The 22,834-nt window shown below is 38.5% G+C and overlaps 1 protein-coding gene across 3 annotated transcripts in view; it reads right to left on the bottom strand.

The window, feature by feature from the left end:
- Positions 1-22,834, bottom strand: part of NGLY1 (N-glycanase 1) — a 47,908-nt gene that overhangs the window by 18,084 nt on the left and 6,990 nt on the right. For all 3 annotated transcript variants that reach the window (XM_074371324.1, XM_074371311.1, XM_074371320.1), the window contains exons 3-5: positions 18,431-18,676; positions 9,596-9,761; positions 840-1,062 (exon numbers count right to left, since the gene is read on the bottom strand). In XM_074371324.1, the coding sequence (XP_074227425.1) occupies positions 840-1,062; positions 9,596-9,761; positions 18,431-18,676 (635 nt within the window). The remainder of the gene's footprint in view (positions 1-839; positions 1,063-9,595; positions 9,762-18,430; positions 18,677-22,834) is intronic.

The raw sequence follows: 22,834 nt of genomic DNA, 5'->3' as shown, positions 1-22,834 counted from the left end.
TGGTTAAGACAGAACTGTCCCTGAGCCCCCAAAATTGGATATTTCAAAAATGATCTCTTCTTGCCTGGTGATACAACCAAACTTTAGAAGCATTGCCAGTTAAGAATATCTGGTAAGAGACCTGTAAATTAATGGATGGAAAAAGGTAATAGAAAAGATCCAATTTCCTTAGTTTAAAATTTAGATGAGGGTAGGTTAGGTTGGTGGGGGACACATCTAATTAAAACAAATTTTGTCCTTAGAAAGAAAATACAGTGGAATTCCATGATACTACATTTTCACCTTCTGTATCTCCATCCTTCCACATTTCCATCTGATGACTTTAGGGACAGTATTGTATTTACTATCACAATGATCAGTATTACCATTTTAGCATTATATTATGCGCTGTCAGTATTGCTATCCAAGTTATCAAAAAGTTAAAATTTATGTATTAAGGGAAGAGAAATATAAGATTTACAGCACTAAACTGCTAGGACTACATTCAATTTATATTTAAGAGTCAACAAACATTTCCTATAAAAAGCCACAGAGTAAATATTTAGACTTTGCAGGCCTCATGGTCTCTGTCTCCAGTGATCAAGTCTGCCATTATAATGTGAAAACAGGAACAGACTGTAAGTTAATGAAGCAGCATGGATGTGTTTCAGTAAAACTTTATTTACAAAAATAGGATGTGGGCTGGACTCAGCCTGTCAGCCATAGCTTGCTAACCCCTGTCCTGGAGGAATACATTTCTAATAATTAAAATGAAGATTAAAAAGTTGATTTAATAAAGATTCTCTCCTAACCATTCCAATAAGAGATTATTCTGACTTCACTGTCCAGGGGACACTCACCTTGGGAATCGGTTGCTGAGCTGACACACGTCACAGAAATGATCTTCTACTCTGTTCGCACCCCACTTCCGCTCATCATCATTGGGGAACAGTGATTCACCTCTGGACTTAGTCTGGCCACCACATTTATTGCACACAATGTCATTCACCCAGTGAAAAAATTCTTCCTTAAACCAGTGTAAAAGCTCCAGCAAAAGAAAATCCTCATCATTTATGTTGGTACCTGAGATGTTAAGACAGAACCAAGTTAAGATCTAAAGCTGAAAAAACGAAAAACATCATACATACTTTCTTCTCAAATATGAAGCTGAAATACATGAATACAAACGATGACCTAAAGGGTCTTTAGAGATAAGATGCAGACAGAATTGCCAGGTGCCGCGAAGCAGGCTGAAGTGCAGGGACACAATCCACGGCACAGTCAGCGCAGTCGGGCTTGATCACCGCATCCTCCACCTGACACCACTCGCTCACAAGCGAGCCGGACACCAGCGCCTCTCAGGGAACTACCATCAGCTGGGAACTGATCCACAAGCACGCGGGAGGTAACAAAATAAGTCTGATTTTGAAAAACATTTTTAAACGACTATATTAAATTTGTTATTAGATATATACATAAGTAAATATGAAGCCACAAAATTACAGGCAGAAATCACAGAATTCTGGACACTTTAGAAATCATCCTATTAGCTTTTTTTTAATTAGTGGTTCAACTGTACAATATAATTCATCTATGAATACTCACCACAAAACACATAAAAGCACAACCATGTGTACACTATATGAAACAACCCTAGCAAGTAAGCATGACATATAATATTATATCCAGTTTATCAAATAAAAAATTTCTCTCAGCCGTATGCTAGACCATGGTATCTCTGGGAAGAAAGAAAGGAGAGGGGAAAGAATCTGGGAGGCATATAGAGGGGGCTCTCATTCCTATCTTTAATATCTTATTATTAATAAGTAATAAAACACATATATGAAGGAAATATATGGCATAATGTTACAATCTAATAAAGTCTGATGCTGGTCACAGGTGTTTGATATACTCTATTTTTATATTTATGTTTGAAATATTTCAAAATAAAAAACTACAGAGAATATTAAAAAGCCAAAAGTATATTATGTTCCTGAATGGGAACTACTGAATATTCTCAAGTTGTTAACTCTCCATAAATTTACTTGTACTTTAATGCAATCTCAATTTAATAAATATTAATAAATAATAAATGAAATGAATTAAATAATAAAAAATAATTTTTCATAAAATTTGACAAGCTAACTGAAAAATTCATGTGAAAGAGAAAATGCACAAAATAGTCAACACAACTTCGAATAAGAATGAGATAAATTTGTTCACTACACATCAAAATATATTACAAAGTTCCAATAATTGAAATATTGTGACATTGGTAAAGAATAGATAAATAGATCAATGAAACAAAGAGTCTTGAAAGACAGATTTCTAAAAGATACACAGTATTTAATAAAGTTAGCCTTTCAAAGTAGTTCAATAAATGGAACTGGGACAAGCAGCTATCCAAATATCAGATCTCTACTCCATTCATTCTAATACATATGTGTGTGTGTATATATATACACACATATACATACACACAAATATATAAATACTATATACAGAGAGAGACTATTATAAAAGTAATAGTAGAAATTTATGTTTATGACTTTGGGATAGAAAATGAAACACAATTATAAAATCAATAATGGGAAAAAACTCATTTTCTTACATTAAAACTTATAACTTTTGTATTTCAAAAGATACACTAAATGAAATTAAACAAAGAACACTAGGAGAAAAAATATATAATGTGTCTAATAAAGAAAAGTATCCAGAATATATAAAGAACTTCTATAGATCAGTAAGAATGTTAACAAAGCCATTAGAAAAATTAATTTAAGTCCACAAAAAAGTTCAATAATTTCTTTAAGTGGAAGCAAATACTCTCAGACACTTCTGGTACACACTGGAAGGTTGTCTGTTCGGCAGGGATCCACTGCAGTATAAAAGTACCACACAGCCTTGACACTTTTGTATCTGTCCCAGGGAAACAACTGTTCATGTATGCAGGCAAGCTTTACAAGAATCTTCACCGCAGCAGCTTTCAGAAGAGAGAAGAGTGGTAAACAACCTGGACGTCCGTCAGTGGAGATCTGCATAAACAGCGAATGCACACCGTACAGCACAGGGACAGGGGATGACTTCCAAGACACAATCAGTGAAAAGCACCAAGGAGCTGAATATACAGGAGATGATAAATTCTCTGTAAACCCATGCAACTTATTTATTTTTATAGATAACTATTTATGGGTGTAAATACAGAGGAAAAGATATGAAAAGGAACACATCATGTGATAACCGCTGTCACTAAGCAAGAGGGGGAGCAGAACTGATTGGCAGGAAGAGTTTCGCTTCCCTGCATAACAAGAAACTTACCAACAAAGAGATATTCATAAATGTTAGACTGAAAATGAACTTTTAGAAATACAGCACTACCGCCTTCTCCACTCAGTCCCTACAGCAGAGTGATCTTAAAAACGCAAGGTGGTTATGTCATTTGAAACCCTCCAGTGGGTTTCTGTCTCACTCAGAATACAACCCAAAGTCTCTCCTCTTCTTCTCTCAGCTGGCCCCTGGGGTAGGCTGAAAATGGCCCCCCGAAAGATATCCACATTCCAACCCTTATAGTCTCTGAATGTACCACCTACGGCAAAAACAAAACAAAACAAAAAGTCTTTGCAGATCCAAGGAAGTTAAGGATTCTGAGATGGGTTTGAGACGGGAGGGATTATCTGGGATTACCTGGGCGGGCCCTAAATGCAGTCACATGTATCCTTTGAGGAGGGAAGCAGTGGGAGATCTCAAACAGAGGTAGATGCCAAGGTGGAGGAGGAGACTTGAAGATGCTGGTCTTGAAGAGTGCAGAGAGCAGCAACCTGCTAAAGACTGCAGGTGGCCACCAGAAGCTGGCAGGGCCAAGGAAAAAGTTCTCCCTCAGGGCCTCCAGGGAGCGTGTCCTGCCGACACCTTGATTTTGGCCCAGTGATACCGACTATGGACTTCTGGCTTCCAGAACCATGAGAGAATAAATTTCTGTTGTTCTAAGGAACCAAGTTTGTGATAATTTGTTACAGCAGCCAAAGGAAACTAATACATCCCTTTTGCCCCTCTGACCTCTTTTTGTCGTGTTCCTTCCGCCACAGCCTTAACGCCCTCCTTGCCATCTTTAAACATGGCCAGCTCACTCCCACTCAGGGAGCCTTTGCAGTTGCCAGTGCCTCCACCAGAAGGAAATCACTGCTCTCAAGAGAAGCCTTTCCTGACAAGCCTCAGCAAACTGCACCCTTCCTAATCGCTCTCTGTTCTGTTGCCAACTTGTCGTCCCAGCCTTCTCACTACCTGCCATATGTAAGTAGCTCTTTTTGGCTGTCCCATCTGCAAGGACTTTGTTTTGTTTGCTGCTGAATCTCCAAGAACTGGAGTTGTGCTTGATACACAGCAGATGCTCAGTAAATACGAGAATGAAGGATAGAAGAACTGAACAAACAACCTCATACTATTAGTCAGACTCACTGCTGTTCACCAAGTAGTCATAATCAAGATGGGAAAGGAGGGGAAGGGAGACAGCACACTTTGGCTTCCATGCACTTGTACCCCGGGGATACGGCAGCCACTGCCCAGCTGAAGGAGGCCTGTCACGCAGAGAGGGAGGCCCACCCGACGGTCAGTGTACCTGGGCTACACAAGGTGCTTAATTACGGCTCAGAGAAATTACAGTGGGGTCCTGGCTGTACAGGATAAGAGCTCAGAAAGCTTAGAGATATGGGGGTGAAAGGAAAGTCTGACTTAGATGCTAAATTCTGTGAAGATAATATTTAAAGCGTGTAGAGCATATTTGTAAATTATCATCAAGACTTCAAATTAATAAATTTAGCATCTTCAAAAATACCATACAAATATAAATAGATTTCTGGTAACTTTTCAATGACAAAAATAAAATTAAGAAGTTTAAGCCTTAACTTCATCCTATGAAAACCACAGACATTGGCACAAATAGAGGGAGTAAGAAGAAAACCGGTAAAAACATCAGAAGAGGGAGGCCCATCCTTAGACACATCTTTAAGACTCAATATTCTGCCTCCCAGGTCTCCATAAAAATCTAGTAAGCCAAAATGTATTTTGTTATCATTTTTCCAAAATGACAGGGTTCTTTCTCTTCCAAAAGGATGTTTCATCTGTGTTTGGAACAATTAAACACGACAAACCTTCAGTCTTCCAGGCCAGAACCATCAAATCATGCTTCTCTGAGCCTGAACTACTTCTGGAGGTGCCGCCAGGGGGCAGGGCTCTATGGTCCCCATTTCTGCTTCAAATCAGAATACTTTTCCTCACTCAGAAACCCAGAAAAAAATTTTGTCTGGGGAGGAAAAAGGATGCATGAAGAAAGAAACCCACCAGCCTGGACAGAAGAGGCCCTGTCATCATCATCATCTCAGTGCCTGAGAATCACTGGGGCAGAGACAGCTTGTTGCCACACAGTATCTGCTTGTCACTTCTTTATTTAACAGAATTCCAATTTATTTGGGATGGCAGTGTGCCAGCTACAAGACTACAGGTTCCAGCCTCCCTTGCAGCTAAGTGTGGCCCAAGAACTAGGCTTCATGTGAGATGGCAAAGCAGGCTGATTCAGGGGAACAGGCTCATCTTAGAGGTGAACTTTTTTGTTTTCTCCCTTTCTTCTTTCTGATGCTTGGTCTGCAGATGTAATAGCTGGAGCTCTAGCAGCCATCCTGGACTGTGAGGTTACCCAGAGGATGGACCATGTATGCTAGAGTCGAAAGACACAAACCTAGGCCTCTGATAATGTCTTAGAGCTTACCACTAGCACCAGACTGCCTACCTCAATAATTTCTTACATGAGAAAATAAATACTAACCCATTGGGGTCAAGTCATTATTACTCACAGCCCAACGTAACTCTTAACTGATACACTCAATATGCCTACCACACCGCTTATTTCACCACAGGGTTAAATTTCCTTCACTTACTCCTCTTACTCTTTCAGCATCTTACTGTTTTCAACAACAGCACCATCCAATAGGACTTCCAGTAATAATGGAAGTAACTCACATCTGCACCATCCACTAGGGTTGCCAATAATCACTTGTGGTTACTGAGTTCTTGAAAGGTACTGAATGCAACTGAAAAACTCAATTTTTAGTGTTATTTAATTTAAATTATTTCAAATGTAAATATCCACATGTGGCTAGTGCGATCTTGCTTTCTAGAACCTCTACAATACTTCCCCTCCCCCCTCGTCTTTTCGATCTTGGCACTCTCACTTCCTTGCATGGCTTTACCTATCACCCTAAAGTATATTTCAAGGCCTGACCTCTTAGTGAAGCTCCAGGCCCCCACGTTCACTTTGGAGTCCAAACGATGTCCAGCAGGTGTCTTAATGCAGACACTTCATTTCCCCTCAACGCCTGTTCCTATTGACTCCTCTCATCTGCTCGTTGCCTAAATTTAAAACTAGGCAGTATTCTTTGACATATTCCTTATACGTACTTAACCCCATGTCCTATCAACTGTATAACCATCATCTGCAAATTCCATATACTCTGTCACCCCAACTCTCACATCCATCTCCTCCCTTGTAGTCACAATAGCTGGTTCACCTTATCTCTCTTATGTAAATTCTATTACTATTGTGTTTGAACTCTTCTCTCCCTGTACTCTCTTGATTCTGTTCATCTCACAAGTTATTGCTCTGCATTAATCTTCCTTGAGCGCACCTCTGATATCACGCACTTGCCAAAAGCTTCAATGGTTAACCCTGCTGAATTAAGTAATCAAGAACATTTGTCCTAGTAAATGAGTGATTATATAACATTTCTGCTCTATAGTCAATCCCACTAACACGATAACATCAGCCTTATGACCAAGATATGTTCATCCTTCAGATTTCTTGGTTCTTATTTTCTACTTCAAAATCTCATCACAAGTATCCTTTGTTTCATTTACCTCTAATTCTTTTTTAAAATATTGAAAATATAAAAAGAAATTCAGTATGCATTGCTCTGCCTGAAATTCAATGTCAACCAAAATACTGTCTCAGCCTACCTGATCCCTCGCTCCCTACCCCACACGCAGTCGGTTTGTATTACTCACTGTTACCCATAAAAGGCCTGCACTTTTCTAACTCCATGTACACTGTCCACCACATCTGGAAGAAAATCCCTGATCCCTGACTTAACATGTCCTTTAGCGTCCCAGGTTATAAATTCAACTTATCCTTCATGAACTTTAAAAAAAAGCCCAATCTTTCACTAATTTTCATAACACCATACAAACAACCTGATGTGTTCTTTCTCCCCTGCTTACAGTGAAACTCCATTATACTGCTCTTATTTTTGATGTGAAAGGATGTACAGTTGACCCTTGAACAGCTCAAGGGCTAGGGGTGCTGATCCCCCGTACAGTGGAAAATCCGTGTATAACTTTACAGTTGGCCCTCTATGGTTCCACATTAGTGGATTCAACCAACCTTGGACCACATAGCACTATAGTATGTATTTAGTGACAATATCCACATACAAGCAGACCTGAAGAACACCAGAATTCAAAGCCCCTGACACAGCAAACATTAACACAATTTAATTAATTGTGTCCAATTCCTAGTTAAACGGACATTTAAACCTTACATAAAAGGCCTGTTCATCTCAGTTCCTATTACCCAATACATCATATCCAACTTGTAACAAAAAATTACAAGGCATGCTAAAAGGCAGGAAAAAACTTGAAGGCAAGAAAAAAGTTTGAAGAGATACAGCAAGCATCAGAACCACTCATATATGGCACAAATTTTGGAATTAGGGAATTTAAAATAACTATGATTAATATGTTAGGGGCTATAATGAGAAAGGCAGACAACGTATAAGAATAGACAGGAAATATAAGCAGAGGGATGGAAACTCTAAAAAATATCTAAAGGGAACATTATAAATCAAAAACCCTGCGACAGAAATGAAGAGCGCCTCTCATGGGCTCCTCAGTAGACCAGACACACAGTCAGTGAGCATGAAGACAGGTCAACAGAAACTTCTCAAACTGAAAATCAAAGAGAAAACAAACACCTAGAGCATTCAAACGACCATGGGAGAACTTAAAAAATGGACCAGAACATCTAAGAACTGTGGGAAACTGAGGCAGAGATAAACACAGGATACCCGTTTTAGAATACCAGAAGGAAAAGAAAGAGAAAACGGAGGAGGAAAAACATCTGAAGTAATAATAACAGAGAATTTTCCAATATTAATGAGACACAAACCACAGACCTGGGACGCTCAGAAAACATCAACCTGGATAACTATGGAAAAGCTACACCAGGCACATCATATCCTGCAGAAAACGAAACACAAAGGGAAAATCCTGAAGGAAGCTGGGCATGGGGGGCAGAGGTGGGGGAAGCCTAAAGAAGAACAAAGACAGAGATTCAGTGGACTTCCCGTCATAAACAATGTAGGCAACAGAGTGAAGTCAAATATTCAAAGTGTCATTGAAAGGAAAGACCCACCAACCCAGAATTCTCCATCCCAGGGATATTATCCTCCAACAGCGAAGGAGAAGAAAACACTTTCTCAGAAAAAGATAAACAGAGGAACTTCACCTCTAGTAGTCCTGCCCTGAAAGAAACAGTAAAAGAAGTTCTTTAGGAAGAAGAAAACCCACGAACTTGGACCTGCAGACAGGAAGAGCATCAGAGAAGAAACGAATAAGACCTGTTATTTTTGTTATTCTTACTTAGTCTTAAAGTAATGACTTAAACAGTAACAGCAGCAGCGCCCTGGGTGACCCCAGCACATGGGTAAGTGAAACGAATGAGGGATGGAGGGAAGTGGGACAGTTCTGTTACAAGGTATCTACTCTACACGTGGAGCAGGATAATGTTTTCGAAGGTGAACACAGATTAGTTTAAAATGTGTACTGCAAACTACGGCAACTATAAAAAAAAAAAAACAGAACCCCCTAGAAAATACTGTATTAAGAAATGACTTAATGGATAAAAACCAATGATATAAAAACTCAAAGTAGAAATGCTGAAGTTGGAAAAACTGAACAACTAAAAGCCCAAGCCCACTAATGATGACAGTAATTATTGGCTGATGAATGTGGCAGGCATTGCTCTGAGCCACTTACATGGACTATTTCATTTATTTCTTAAAATTATCACTCCTATTTTCAAATAAAGAAACTGAGGCATAGAGATTAAATGACTTGCTCAGTGACGCACAACGAGTGGCAGAGCTGAATTTACACCCAGGCAGCCGGCTTCAATGTCCACACTCTTAATCAGTCTCTGTCCACAGTTCATGGTCTAATCATATGAATTAATTTTGGATATGGCTTTTCTCAGATTCACATTAAAATTCACTAACAATGTCATCCTATATTCCACAGACTAAAGTTCTACTGTTATCTATTAAAAAAAAATCACACGCCAATGATCAAGCTGCAAATACATATTAGAGTGGAAAAAAAGAAAAAAATTTAACAGATGTGTGCGTGAGGTGTATGCAATAAAAAATTACACTACTGTTGTACTTCTTAAAAATCCAAATAGAACTAGGTAAATATTTACATATTTGTAATTGCGATACAGTGAAAGGCACCATCTCAGGGTTTACTTAGCAATGATGTTATTGAGCAATGAATGGTTACGTAAAGCCACTACCTTGATCCAATTTTCTAGCTCTAGATAACTTTTCTTGTGATCTCCTTTTTAGTTCTTGGACTGGAATACAAGCCAGTGCTTTCTCCTGGAGAGCAGGGTTCTCATAGACCAGTACATGCTGAATGTTGGACCGAAGAACTTTTAGAATGACTGAATCACCAGTAACCTAATAGAAAGAAAATAGTGAAATTAGCTTTATTGCATATGCTATAAAAATAACACAGTGAAAAAACACTGGTTCTATGATTTCATAGATAAAGAAGAATGTATGGATTCACTGAAATATAATAATTATACTCAAAACCTTTGCAAAATTATTATTAGCAGACAGCCATATATATGTCACAGTCTAAAATATATCTATGTTTTCATCTGAATATATTATGTTATTGAGGATATATTTAAACAGGGACATACTGAATTCTTGACCACAAGCCTGGATCAAAATAGCACTCTGAACAATGCATCTGGCAGCCCTTTCCCCTTCAAGTCCCTGTAAATAACACTTTTTAAAAAACTTTATACAGCATTAGCTACGGAGGACTACTCTTAGGGCATCAGGAATTTTGAGAAATTCCCAAAAGAGGAAAGGCAGATAAAAATGGTCTAAAGGAAGAAACCATGCCAATATGCTCTCTGAAGAGAGAAGGTATAAAAACTAAAAAAAAATTCTCAAAATAATCCCAAGGAGAGAGGAGCCGCAGGATCCACCGAGCAGGAAGGGGCTTTGCAGTAAGCACTGAGACGACTGCTGGGCTCTGCACGGGGAACAGCCGGACATTCTGGTCCCCACCCTCCATCACTCCTTGTCAACAAAAAAGTGTGTCTCTGAGCAGTGAGGGAGGATGCTTAGATTCTCAAAAGGAAAGAGGAGTGTCCCAGCGGAGAACAGGTGCTGCGTGGCACAGCCCGCCTTGCGCCAAGTCCTGCCCTCGCAGTTGCTAGAACCAGATGCACTATTCACAGACGGGCGAGCAGGAACTCGCAAATTCCTGAGTCTGCAACAACCCATGTTGTTGAGAAGATGCACTGAAATCAACAGCAGAAGAACAAACCCTGTAGCAATGGCAGCAAGTACAGAAGAAGACTGAAAAAAGGCTATCTTTAGAAATTCAAGAGTATACTGTATTCAGAGAAAGAAAACTACGGGTCTTGGAAATAAAAAATTTAAACGCTGAAATAAAGAAGAAAGCACAGATGGTCTCAAAGAGCAGAACAAACAAAGCTAAGTGATCAATCAATTAGAAGACTGAGCCAAGACATTTTCTGAGACTGCAGTGCAAAAGAACAAATAGCCACTGAACATAAACCCATAACTGCCCAAGTCCAGCTAACAGGAAGTCTAGAAAGTAGAAAAAAAAATGGAAGGGAAAAACTTCCCACATAATGGAAAATTTCTGAGAGTTGTAGAAAGAGGCAGTATGAATGGAGAAAAAACAAATCCCCAAAACTAAACTAGGTATATAATAGTGACATTTCACAACAGAAAGGATAAAAACAAAATCCTAAAAGCTTTCAATGGTATCAGACATCTCATGGGAAACAACGAAGCAAAATCTCTGAAATACTGAGGGAAAATGAGAATGTATGATTCATACCCAGACAAAGTAATTATGAAGAATGGTAATATAAACACATTTTCTCATATGTAACAGTGCAGAAAATATACGACTCCCAAATCCTATCTAAATAAATTATTAGAGAAGTTTCTGTCCCCACAAAATATAATATAGCCAATATAAATACATAGGACATCAAGGAGTAGATGCCAGGAAAAAAGAAGCAGGGGTGAGTTAAGTAAAAACTAAACAAATTAGTAAAACTTAAATTCTGATTTTTATAAATAAACAATAATAATTGAAAAGCAAAATCACCTAAGAAAGGTGGCAGGGAAGGGAGTAGAAGGGTAAACCCATTCTGAGGTTCCTGTCTTCTTGTAAGATGTTGGTAGAAAAATATAAAGTTAATATTTGCATTAAGAATTTAAAGCCAATAATTAAGAGACTAAAAAGAGGATACTTAACTTCCTAACCTTTAGAGGGAAAACAGTGGAAGAAAACTTGATCAATCTAAACAAAACAAAAATAGAAAAAGAAAAAGAAAACAAAGGACACAGAAAATAAAATAGAATGTCAGAAATAAGTTCAAACATGTTAGTAATTACAGTAAGCAGGAATGGATTAAAAATAAAAACCATTACCAAATACTTTTACGTCAAGCACTGTATTAAGCACTGAGGATGGGTGCACAGAATAGATATAATCACTTTATAGCCTAAGGGGGGGGGCAGGCGTTAAATGAATAATAGCAGAATCATCACATTAAGTCAACAATGTTTGTGTGTAAATGTGTGCGTGTGTGCATATGCATTAAATATTGGAAAAATAATGGAGACCAAAACAAACAAGGACATTATCCTCACAGAATAAATAGTCCATGATACAGAAACAAACAACACTACACTGTCAGTTTACTCCATTATTTAATGAGCCTTTATTATTTTTAGGTACCGGGGACATGATGGTAAGTGAGACAGTTTATTCATACATGTGGTGAGAGTTACAGAGCAGAGGGTAGTGTAACGGCACACCAGGGGCTCTAAAACTAGAATTCCTTGTAGAAATGATATTTACAGTAAAATATGAAGGATGAGAAGCTAGTGACCAGGGAAGGGAAAAGACCATTCCTGCCAGAGGAACAACATGTAGGTAGCTGGGTTGTGTGTACCGGGGGACACGCTTAACACGCTGTAGAATGTCAGAGAGAAAGTCAGGCTGTCTAGAGCACAGAACCGAGGGGCACATGATGAGGGAGAAAGCGGAGTGTGGAGCCGGGCTGGGAAGCAGTGACAGGTCTGCTGCCTCTCCCCTTTGGAATGGAAGCGATCAGAGAGCTAAACCAGGGGGTGTTTTCAGTGTCACTCAGGCTGCCGTGTAGAGAGAGCAGGCATCAGAAGGCACAACGGGGGACAACTGCAGAACTCTGGGGGAGCGGTGGCTTGAACTAGCGTGGTGACAGTGGTGGCAGAAAAGTGAACGGACACACACAAAAAAAGTAGGAAGCAGAAACAAGTCTTGGTGATTGCACTGTGGAGTCAGAGGGTAGTTAGAAAAGTAGAAAAATACGTGGAAATGATCCACAGATTTTTGTTGTTGGTGGTGGTGGGGGGGGTAATTAGGTTTCTTTCTTCCCTTCATGGAGGTACTGCGGATTGAACCCAGGACCTCATGCATGCTAGGCATGCGCTTTACCACTGAGCTATACCCTCCCCCGCCCACAGATTTTCGATAAGAGCAACTGGGTCAACACAAAAAAACTAAATAATACTTAATATCTGGATCAACAGTGGCTCCCTCTCAGGCTACAGGAGTGATCCTGAGGGAAGAAAGTACCACAAAGCAGGGGGTTCACAGTGGCAGGCTCACTCCTACCTCTACTCTCATCATGTCACAAACTTTCGCAGTTCACATGTGCCTGGTTTAGTGGACTTACAGATTATACTATGGAGTTTTAACTGAATTAACCTTCAACCTGGCTTAAAAAAGATTACAAAGGCATTGAGGCTGACAGTAATGATGTAAGCACACTGCGGACTGCTTACCAGAAGAAAATGGCAGGGGTAACACATCTACTTTTTTTTAGCATGAGTCCCTTCAAGAGCTACATTTTAATGTAAAAGAAAAAAAAAATCAATCTACTGAGACCTGACAAAGTATGCCCCCAAATTCAAAATTATCAAGGGTATTTAAAAAATAGATTTATATCTACATGCATTAAATGATATAGTGTTAATACATTCTTAAAATTAAAACTATTATTTACTTTCTAGCTCCTCTTTACATTGTTCTATAACGTATTTAATACACTGGCATAGCAGCATATGTATCTAATTCATAAACAAGTAAATATACATTGAGAGGACATGCTCAGGAATATGATGGGGCACACAATTAAAGTATGGAGTCCTGCTAGTCAAGGATATGAGGGGTAAAGATGCAGGGATGAGCACAGGGGACTGTTTCTGAAACCTGCTGTGAAGAGGAAGGGAGAACGTAGGACATGCAGGATCCGGGGACATTCGTGTGCTGGCCTGTTTCTAAGAGCTTACAGGAAAGGTTCCTGAACATTGATCTGCCTGTGAAAAATGCAGGTTTCCCAGGTTCCCCCTCTCCCTTTCTGGTTCAGCCAATTTGGGGTTTGTCTAGGAATCTGCACGTCCAGGTTATTCTGATAACAATGGTCCACCCTTAGACGAAAACTGGCCTAAAGCAAGACACTCCAAGTGTTGAGAAGACACTCCAAGAAAAGAGGCAGGTCGAGACCGCACAGTTCACATGCGGTTCCATGGTGAACAGATGAGAAGGGACACAGGCACAGAGGAGGGACCGGCCCTTACTAGGCGCAGACACATTTGCTTCACCAACAGAAGGGATGGGGGCAACAGATGACTGAAACTTGGAGCAGACCTGCGATGAGAACGCAGGGTATTCACAACAGGAAGAAGTATGCTTTTTACCAGAATCGCTACAGGAACACAAAAAAACAGAATGTCTCCATTTTTATTTGAAAGAATTCCTATAAAGATGAGACACTTACAGTATTTTTTTTTTAATGCAGATTTTCATTTCCTGAGAGAGTAAGAACTCATCCAAAGAATTTTTACTTTCAATTTAATACTTTTTTACTCTGGCAATTACCTCATTCATTGTGGTTTTTAATGGCACTTAAATGGTCTTGAACAATAAAGCTTGGTTCTTGCCTTATTTCTTTATATATTCACTGGCACAACTCCAAAAAAAACTAAGTCATAGGAATAGAAGTTTGCTGATTGCCTGGCAACTAGAGGAGCTGGGTAACTATGCACATAAGGCAACAGTGAACTGCTTAAGAGCTAAAGTTACACGGAGTACGAATGGGTGTTTAATATGTGAAATCGGTCTGTTTTAGATCAAAAAGATTTTTTTCTTCATTAATCATACTTGGAGTCCAATTATTAGGTTTCTACTGTGAGATATTTAAGACTGTAAGAAAAGAATACAATGTGTATTTTTGTCAAATCATGTGATAGAACTAGTGGAAGCTGGATGAGCAAATTCACTTCTTTAGTAAAGGACAAGACTTCCCAAGTCCACTTGCCCTCTTTCTATCTTTTTACACTCCTTTACTTCTGTGGCTTTTAAGTTCAGAAACTGTTTTTTGTTTGTTTGCTTTTTGATTGAAGTATAGTCAATTTACAACGTTGTGTTAATTCCTGGGGTAAAGCATATTCATTTATACACAAACACACACACATATATATTCCTTTCCATATTCTTTTTCATCATAGGTTATTACAAGGTACTGAATATAGTTGCCTGTGCTATATATATAGGATCCTGCTGTTTATAGAACTGGTTTTTGAACAAAAGTTCTGTTAAATAAATTTCTAATGATAGTTTTAATCAACTTGTGACTTCAATAAACTTATTTCTTACACAAACTCATTTTTTCTGTTTATAACATTAATAAATGTTGCAAAAAAATTTCAGGAAATACTGAATGGCATAAATAATGTGAAATCACTCTAACTTCAGTACTCAGGGGAAATTATGGCTAAGATATCTGTGTATAGCTTTCCAGACCTTTAAAAATGACCATATTTATGCATGAGAATTCTTAGTAAGAAAAATTAAAACATTATACACACAACATATGTTGTTTAATATTGGAATTCTTACCTTTTTACTCACATAATTCTCTTCATTTCAAAATACACCATTTCATCATTTTTAATGGCTATTAAGAATGTCAATTTAAAGATGTGTCATTATTTTAATTCCTTATTGAAAGGTATGCAGGTATATTTTACCTTTAAAAATGGTTCATGGGCCAGAGGGGTGGGTATAGCTCAGTGGCAGAGCATATGCTTAGCATGCACGAGGTCCTGGGTTCAATCCCCAGTACCTCCATTTAAAAGATAATAAAATAAATAAAATTAAAAAAAATTCACAAACAAGAAATTGAACATTTAAATATTATGTCCAAATAGGAGATTTTTTTTCTCTTATAAAGATCGCATATAGATCCAGACTAAGAAGTTGTCCTATGAGATTAGTTTAAAAGTTAACTAACTCATTTTATTACTTATCATTACCTAATACTGTTATTTTTATGATTTCAAGGAAATAATCTCAAATACTTATTTTAAATAAATACATATATACCCATATACACAATAGGCAATAATTTCATACATATTCTATAGGAGTCATGTGTCAAAGAAAAGCATACATTTAGACCAGTTGTGTAATAACTGCCAAATGCTTATTTTAAGTAAATCATACTTCAGAATCACGTTTTCAACCTAGACAAGGTTGCAAAATTGTAAACATAATGCTTCTGACATTCTGAGACTATGTCTTTGAAGACTGCCTTGCTGTTTTGAACCTGCTTTCAGAAGGCAAAGGGTATGAAATACATAAAGGGTTATCAGGAAGGCATTTCATATAGGAACACTAAATACTCAGCATGTATAACCAGCAAATTTAAGAGTCAGTTGAATCATTAGGGAAATGCAAATTAAAGCCACAATGAGATATTACTTAATACTGACTAAAATGGCTATACTAAAAAAGACAATGACAAGTATCAGTGAGGATATTAAGAAATTGGCACCTTCACACTCTGCTGGTAAGAATGTAAAATGGTGCCAACAGCTCTGGAAAACAGCTTGCAATTTCTTAAAACATTAAACATAAACTTGCCATATAATCCAGTGGTTTCACTCTTAGGAATCTACCCAAGAGAAATGAAAACATCTGTCTACACAGAACCTGATATGTGGATATTCACAGCAGCATTGTTCATAACAGACAAAGATGGGAAACCCAAATGCCCATCATGGAATACTATTAAGCAATAAAAAGAAACAAAATATTGATACATTCTACAATACGGATAAACTTCAAAAACATACAAAAAGTAAAAGAAGGCAGAAGCAAAAGATTACATAGTATATAATTCTATTTACACAAAATATCCAGAAAAAGGAACAAAGTAAGTTTCTAATACATCACCATTCATTCCAGTACCTTATATCTTAAGGGAAAAACGTACTGGCAAACTTTAACATCAGTGACTATTAATCTTGTATTTCAAAATTTTACTTGATATAGTTTTAACCAAAGTAGTAATATATTAGTTATCAAGTTCATCAGTGCTCAGGATTTGTCTAGTTTATATGCAGTTAAATCTTTTGTTATCTCTCTTCTGCCGCTTGACTTTGGTGCATTTTAACTCTCAATTAGTATCCTCACTCAAAATGGGAAAGACAGGAGAACATAACTGTCAAATTCTGTAGTATGGCAATTAACAGTGATAGAAGCTTAAATAACAAAACACTTTTTAAAATGTGTATTTCAGTGATCCATGGAACCAGGAGTTGGCTATAAAAATGTAATTTCTCCTAACTCCCTTAAGGAACACAGTAAAAGAGACTTTGCCCCAGACACTAGAGAAATAAGAGTTAATATACACTAGCCTCCTAAGAGAATATGTGTTTGAGAAAGACAGTTTATTTTCTTCTAAACTCTAAATCTGTTTTGACAATAGAATGACATTTATTTCAGTGTCTAGATGCTTTCTGGACAGAATTTTAAAGACCTCAAACTATATCTGAACTGCAAGGTTAAGAAGTTTTTAAAAAAAGAAAGAAGTTAAAGAAGATTTGAAAATGTGAATGGAGTTCCTGAGCCAGAACACTAACAAAATAAAAGGACAGTAACTCTGTCTCTTCCCCTGCCGGCCCCTACCACCTTTATTCTTTATTTTTTTTTTAAAGACAAGCCTAGGGCCTTCCCAATCTACACTAAGGAACAACTACCAGGGAGATGAGGCTAAAGGCTCTAGAAGTATTCAGCTGGCGAAAATTAAAGGTAGATTTAACCACTGACTCTATATAAAGCTCCACTGTATGGAGGGCAGGGACAAGGTGTTTTACTAAAATTAAAAAGAGGATCTGAGTGTAAGCTGGTTATTGATAAAATTACTACAGAAAAATCATGAAAATTATTCTAACAGTGAAAATTTAGGAGCAGAATACTTAAGGACCTTTATTGAAAGGGATTTTTGTACACAGGATAATTTCCCACTAAATGAGATCATTTAGGTATGCTAAGAATGCCTGTAAGACAGTAGAAATTTGATTTCAGTTCTTCAGAAGTATACATGTGTATGCCAATCACTGAACTTCACTAATTTGCTAGCACCACTATCAGTAAATTAATGATTATTTATCTGAAGCCTAAAGAAGCTGATATTTTATTGAACAAATAAATTTTATTTTATTTGAAAATATCAAATATTTTATTGATATTTTATTGTGCTGATAATGGCTAGATTGTTGGAATTAATAATTCTCATGCTGAATGGCAGTAGGTAAAGCTTAGATAAGAAGTGTTAAAGCAATATAGAAAATCCTATTTCATGGCCATACCCCTGTCTAGCAAGTCCATTACTTTTTTTAGGTTAAAGACATATGCTAATTTGTGTAACTGATTTAAGTGCCAAGGCAACAGGTATATTTACAAATGATAAATTAAAGAAAATCTAGCTGCTTCAGGAACAGTAAACCACAAGGTTAAGATTTGAAAATACAAATAAAAGACAGCCATTTCCCCACTTTCGTTATAAATTTTACAATTTTTTAAAGAGCTAATGAAATGTGAATGTATTAGAACTGTAAGAATCAAGAATGACTGGGACATAAATTCAGGAATAAATCATAACATATTTCAAAGCTTCTGCTATTTCAATACTTTGAAAGGAGCAGTCAAGGAGGTTTAATTTTAACATTACCATTGGAGCAGATGGTGGATTTGATGACTGCCCTCCACTGTTCCCTGGGTGCTGGGTTAACGCATTAGGATTTGAAGACTGTGTTGTAGGAAGCTGGGTACTGGCTGCAAGCTGCTGAGGTAATTCCACTTTGTGGCTCTTATTCGAACCATCCAATCTGCTACTTCTCTCTATGGCAATCAGGTCACGAATTTTTTGCAGCTGTTCCACTGAAGCTTTCTTAGGAAAGATAAGATGTGTTTCTCCCTGGAATTTATAAAATTAGGAAAAATTTCAACCTCTGCTTTATACTGATAGTCATTTTATACAGTGAATATAAAATGGAGCCAATACTATAGAATACATCATATTTGAACATTCTTGTTTTCTTACCATTATGGCACTTTTTTTTTTTTTTAACCCAGGGAAAGGTATACCAAAATTAAGAAAATATGTCCCGTGGTTGGCATAAAATGTTTAGCCTATTTTATTGGTTCAAAAGCCCTTCAGAAAAATATTTTATCTTTTGGGAACACTGTAATAAGTCAGAAAGCCTCATAAGAATTGCAAAAATGCGTATTTCCATTTTCCTGCAATAGTATATGAAACTACTATTCTCTATGAAATTCCCTATGAAATAATGATACTAAACCAAATGAAATGATCATTGGTCACATAAAACCAGTAAGAAGTCATATAACAACTTTTGAATCTTCTGAACCCAAGTCTTTAAGAATAGCTACATGATTAGAATGTGTATGGGGTCCACTAATTGTTCCAAGATAACAAAAAGTACACTCTGATGGTCAATTCAAAACAATGGATTATTCTTAGTAATACAAAGGTGGTCCGAACAAAACAATCAAACAATGAAAGTCCAATTCTTTAAGAAGAGATTCATTTAATGAATTTGCATAATATAATCAGAGTGCTTTGAGATACAATAAACATTACAACAAAGCTCAAAATATAAAATAGTCAGCAAATTACAAAACAACAAAAAAGGGAAATGAAAAGACATTCAACCAAGTTTAAAGGTGATGCGAAGCAACAGTGGTAAACCAGTAATTCCACCAACTGCAAATGAGATAAAAGTTGTTACAATGTGCAGCAGACCAACTTGCAGACTGGGAGTGCTCGAATTAAACTCCACAACTGAGAGAGAAGGATCTTATTTCCCTGGTGATGGTAGACCCACAGGAATCCACTGACCAAGACATTACTCACAATGACTTGAAAATCAATTCTAAGTGAATCCTTTTTAAAAAGCTGGAAGAGGCCAGCCATCTCAATATATTATCCAAAAGAGCTGTAAAAAAAAAAAAAAAAACCTACCATTTGTTGTTTTTATGTGTTCTAGGTACCGTGCTAAGCATTTTACATATATTACTGCAAGAATTCTCACAACTACCGTGAAAGGCAGGTATCAGGTTTATCCCCACTTTTCATATGAAAATACGAAGGCTCAGAGAAGTTCAATCACATGCCTGATGCTACAGAATAACCGTCAAGAGCAAGGATTTCAAGTGCATGGCCTTCATCACTATGCTGACTCCACCTGAGACTGAACAGAGATCAAAGCCCGCAAGCTCCTACAAAGAGCTGGAATGGTTGAGCAAAAAATATTTCCACAGTTGTGATGATTACATACATGACAACTGGCACAAACTAGAACACAGTGAATTTTCCGACATTAGAAAGAAACCACCTCATATGCACGATGGGGTCTGGGAAGAGAAGCCAGACTGGTTTAAAACCAAATATGCAGGGCTCTGATCTCACACCGTTTGTGGAGCAGCACTGAGGATGCTGGGTGACATGCGGACAGAGATGGAAGACGAGCAGGACAGGTATGTGGGTCTCAGAGGGGCCCCGGAGACAGATGCTGCTCCTGTCTTGCTCCCACCCCTTCCACCTTTCCAGGACCAGTCCTAAAAAAAATATGATCATGGCCAAAGTGTCTACCAAAAATATTTAATCAACAGCACTGAATTTTCATAAAAGGGCAAAACTACAGGCTTAATCCATTAGACCCAACAATATTTTAAGAAATCAGTGAGGATTCTTGCATTGAACAAATCTATGTTTCTCAACACATTCTTGCTGAGATAATTCTCATTGCCGGACATGAGTCAACCCAGCCCCTGACCACTAAATGCTGGTAATCTCTTCCAGTCACCAAGACAACCGAAACCAGACTCCTCCAATGCCCCATCCCCACTGCGGGGGGTACAGCTCCCGGTGAGAACCACTCCACCAAGCTGGCCTGACGGGCCACAAATCCATCTGAATCCCAGTCTTTCCAACCTCCTTCTCACAATTTTCATAAAAAAGAATGCAGCCTCAGGGACAAGTGAGCCCAAAAATGTCCAGGATTTTAACGTACAACCAAAAATTTCAGGATAGTTCTTAGATTCCAACTTCATCTCAAAGGGCACCAAGTGTCTTTCTGGTGATGGAGTTCAGTTTCAGCTCCAGAAGCTAACACTGAAAAAAACGTTTACTTCATACATGGCCTGAAGTGTAAAGTTCAAAGCCAGCCAGAAATTTTCAGTATAAATAGTCTTAAAACATGATAATCTTTTCTACAATTCCATTTGTTCCGCACACTGCTGCAAGTCGCAGTTTGGCTTGTTACCTGGCACTGGTGACCAACCTTCAAGTTTGCCTGGGATCGACGGGGTTTCTGCGGTGTGGGACTTTCAGTGCTAAAACCAGGACAGTCCTAGGCAAACTAGAATGGTTGGTCATCCCTCCTGGCACTCAAATATTTGTTGAATTAAAGACAAATCTGATTCCACCAAATCTGTGACACTTCAACAAAGAAATCAGTAGTCTCCAGCTGTCATTCACTTAATTTTCCTGTCATTTGACTCTCAAAAATCTGCATTCTCTTGAACACAATCAGTAATGGTCTCAATTTTCCCTGTCTATAGTTTTAAATTCTTTATGCTCAGATGTCTGTAACCACAAGCAGATGACAACATAATTTATACCTCCATTCTAACCTCTCCTTTTGAATTATAGACTCATATATGCAACTCTCTACTTGCCACCTCTTCTTGAATATTTAAGTGTATTAGTTATAATTATCCAAAAAATATGTAGTTTTTTTCTCCACTGATACCAGCTACTCTCCAAGATTTTTCAATAAATGGTACTCTCATCCACTCTTCCAGTATCCAATTCCTTCCTTTCCCTTGTACTCCACATTGAATTTATCAGAAAGGCCCACAGACTCTGCTTCAGAAAAAATCCTGGACCCCTCTACTCCCCCATCTCCACTGCTGTCAGTCTTGAAGTCAACAATTACTCAGGGGATGCCTAAAGGCACTGGCTCTTCCCCGGGGGCTGGCACACAGGCGACGGCACAGCCACAAAGCCCTCACGGAACCCGCACAGGCCTCTGCCACTTCTCACGCAGACCAGTAAAGCAGCTTTCCAGCTGGTCTCCCTGCTTCACCCTTGCCCTCATCCACAACAGCCAGATCATTTTCTTTACAACAGCTAAAGTAATCTTTAAAAAATCCTTCCCCGCTTATAACCTTTCAGTGGCTTCCCAGCTCACTTGTAATAAAGTCCAGTCTTTATCACAGTTCTCGCAACCCCGTGCCCAGGCCTCTGCCCGCAAGTGGCTACCTTCTGAGCCTAAGCTACTCCTGCTAGAAGTCTCTTGCACATGCCAGTCTTCCTGCTGAAGGACTCTCACCTGACAGAGGGCTTCAGGTGCCTGAAGTGCCTGTCACTCAGCTCCCAGCTCAAACGTCACCCCCTCAGAGGCCTTCCCTGCCCACTCGTCCTCACGGAGCTGCCCGCCACCACATACGTCTTCCCATGCCTTCTCGGTGCTCACCTTTGTTTCCACATCTCCTGTCTGGCTGACCTATTACAATGCAAGCTGCACATGAGACGGGAACTGCTATCCATCTAGTCACTACCATCTCCCCAAAGTCTGAAACGCGCTCTGGGGAGGGAAGCAGAGAGGCGGGGGGAAAGCACCTCCTGCAGGAACCCAGCATGTCACCTCGACAGCAGTCACAGCCCCGCCCTCTGGGTCTCCACGACCTGTGCGACTTCTCCCAGTATTCCATAAACCAGAAATGGTTAAGCGCACACACAAACAGAAAAATTCATCACCTTGCTAGCTACTTTCATTGTGTCACAAGATGGACACATCAAACTTTTCTCTTGACCTAAAAACAAACAAGCAAAAAATAAATAAATAAATAAATAAAATTGAGATTCTTCCATCACAGAAGAGAAGCCTTATGTGTGGCAACTAAACTCAGCTTTTCTGTTTTCACTTGTTTCACTGCTTACTGGAGACAGGTGGTTGGACCCCACTAGTAATTCCTGTGCACCCACAGATCAGGTTTTAGCTAAAAGTCTAAAGCCACTGACTCAGTCCTTGGGTAGCACTGCATG

Source organism: Camelus bactrianus, chromosome 1 (assembly GCF_048773025.1).
Source record: "Camelus bactrianus isolate YW-2024 breed Bactrian camel chromosome 1, ASM4877302v1, whole genome shotgun sequence".
Taxonomy (NCBI): Eukaryota; Metazoa; Chordata; class Mammalia; order Artiodactyla; family Camelidae; genus Camelus; species Camelus bactrianus.
The sequence above is the reverse complement of the archived record's forward strand: the minus strand, read 5'-3'. Positions and strand labels throughout refer to the sequence as shown.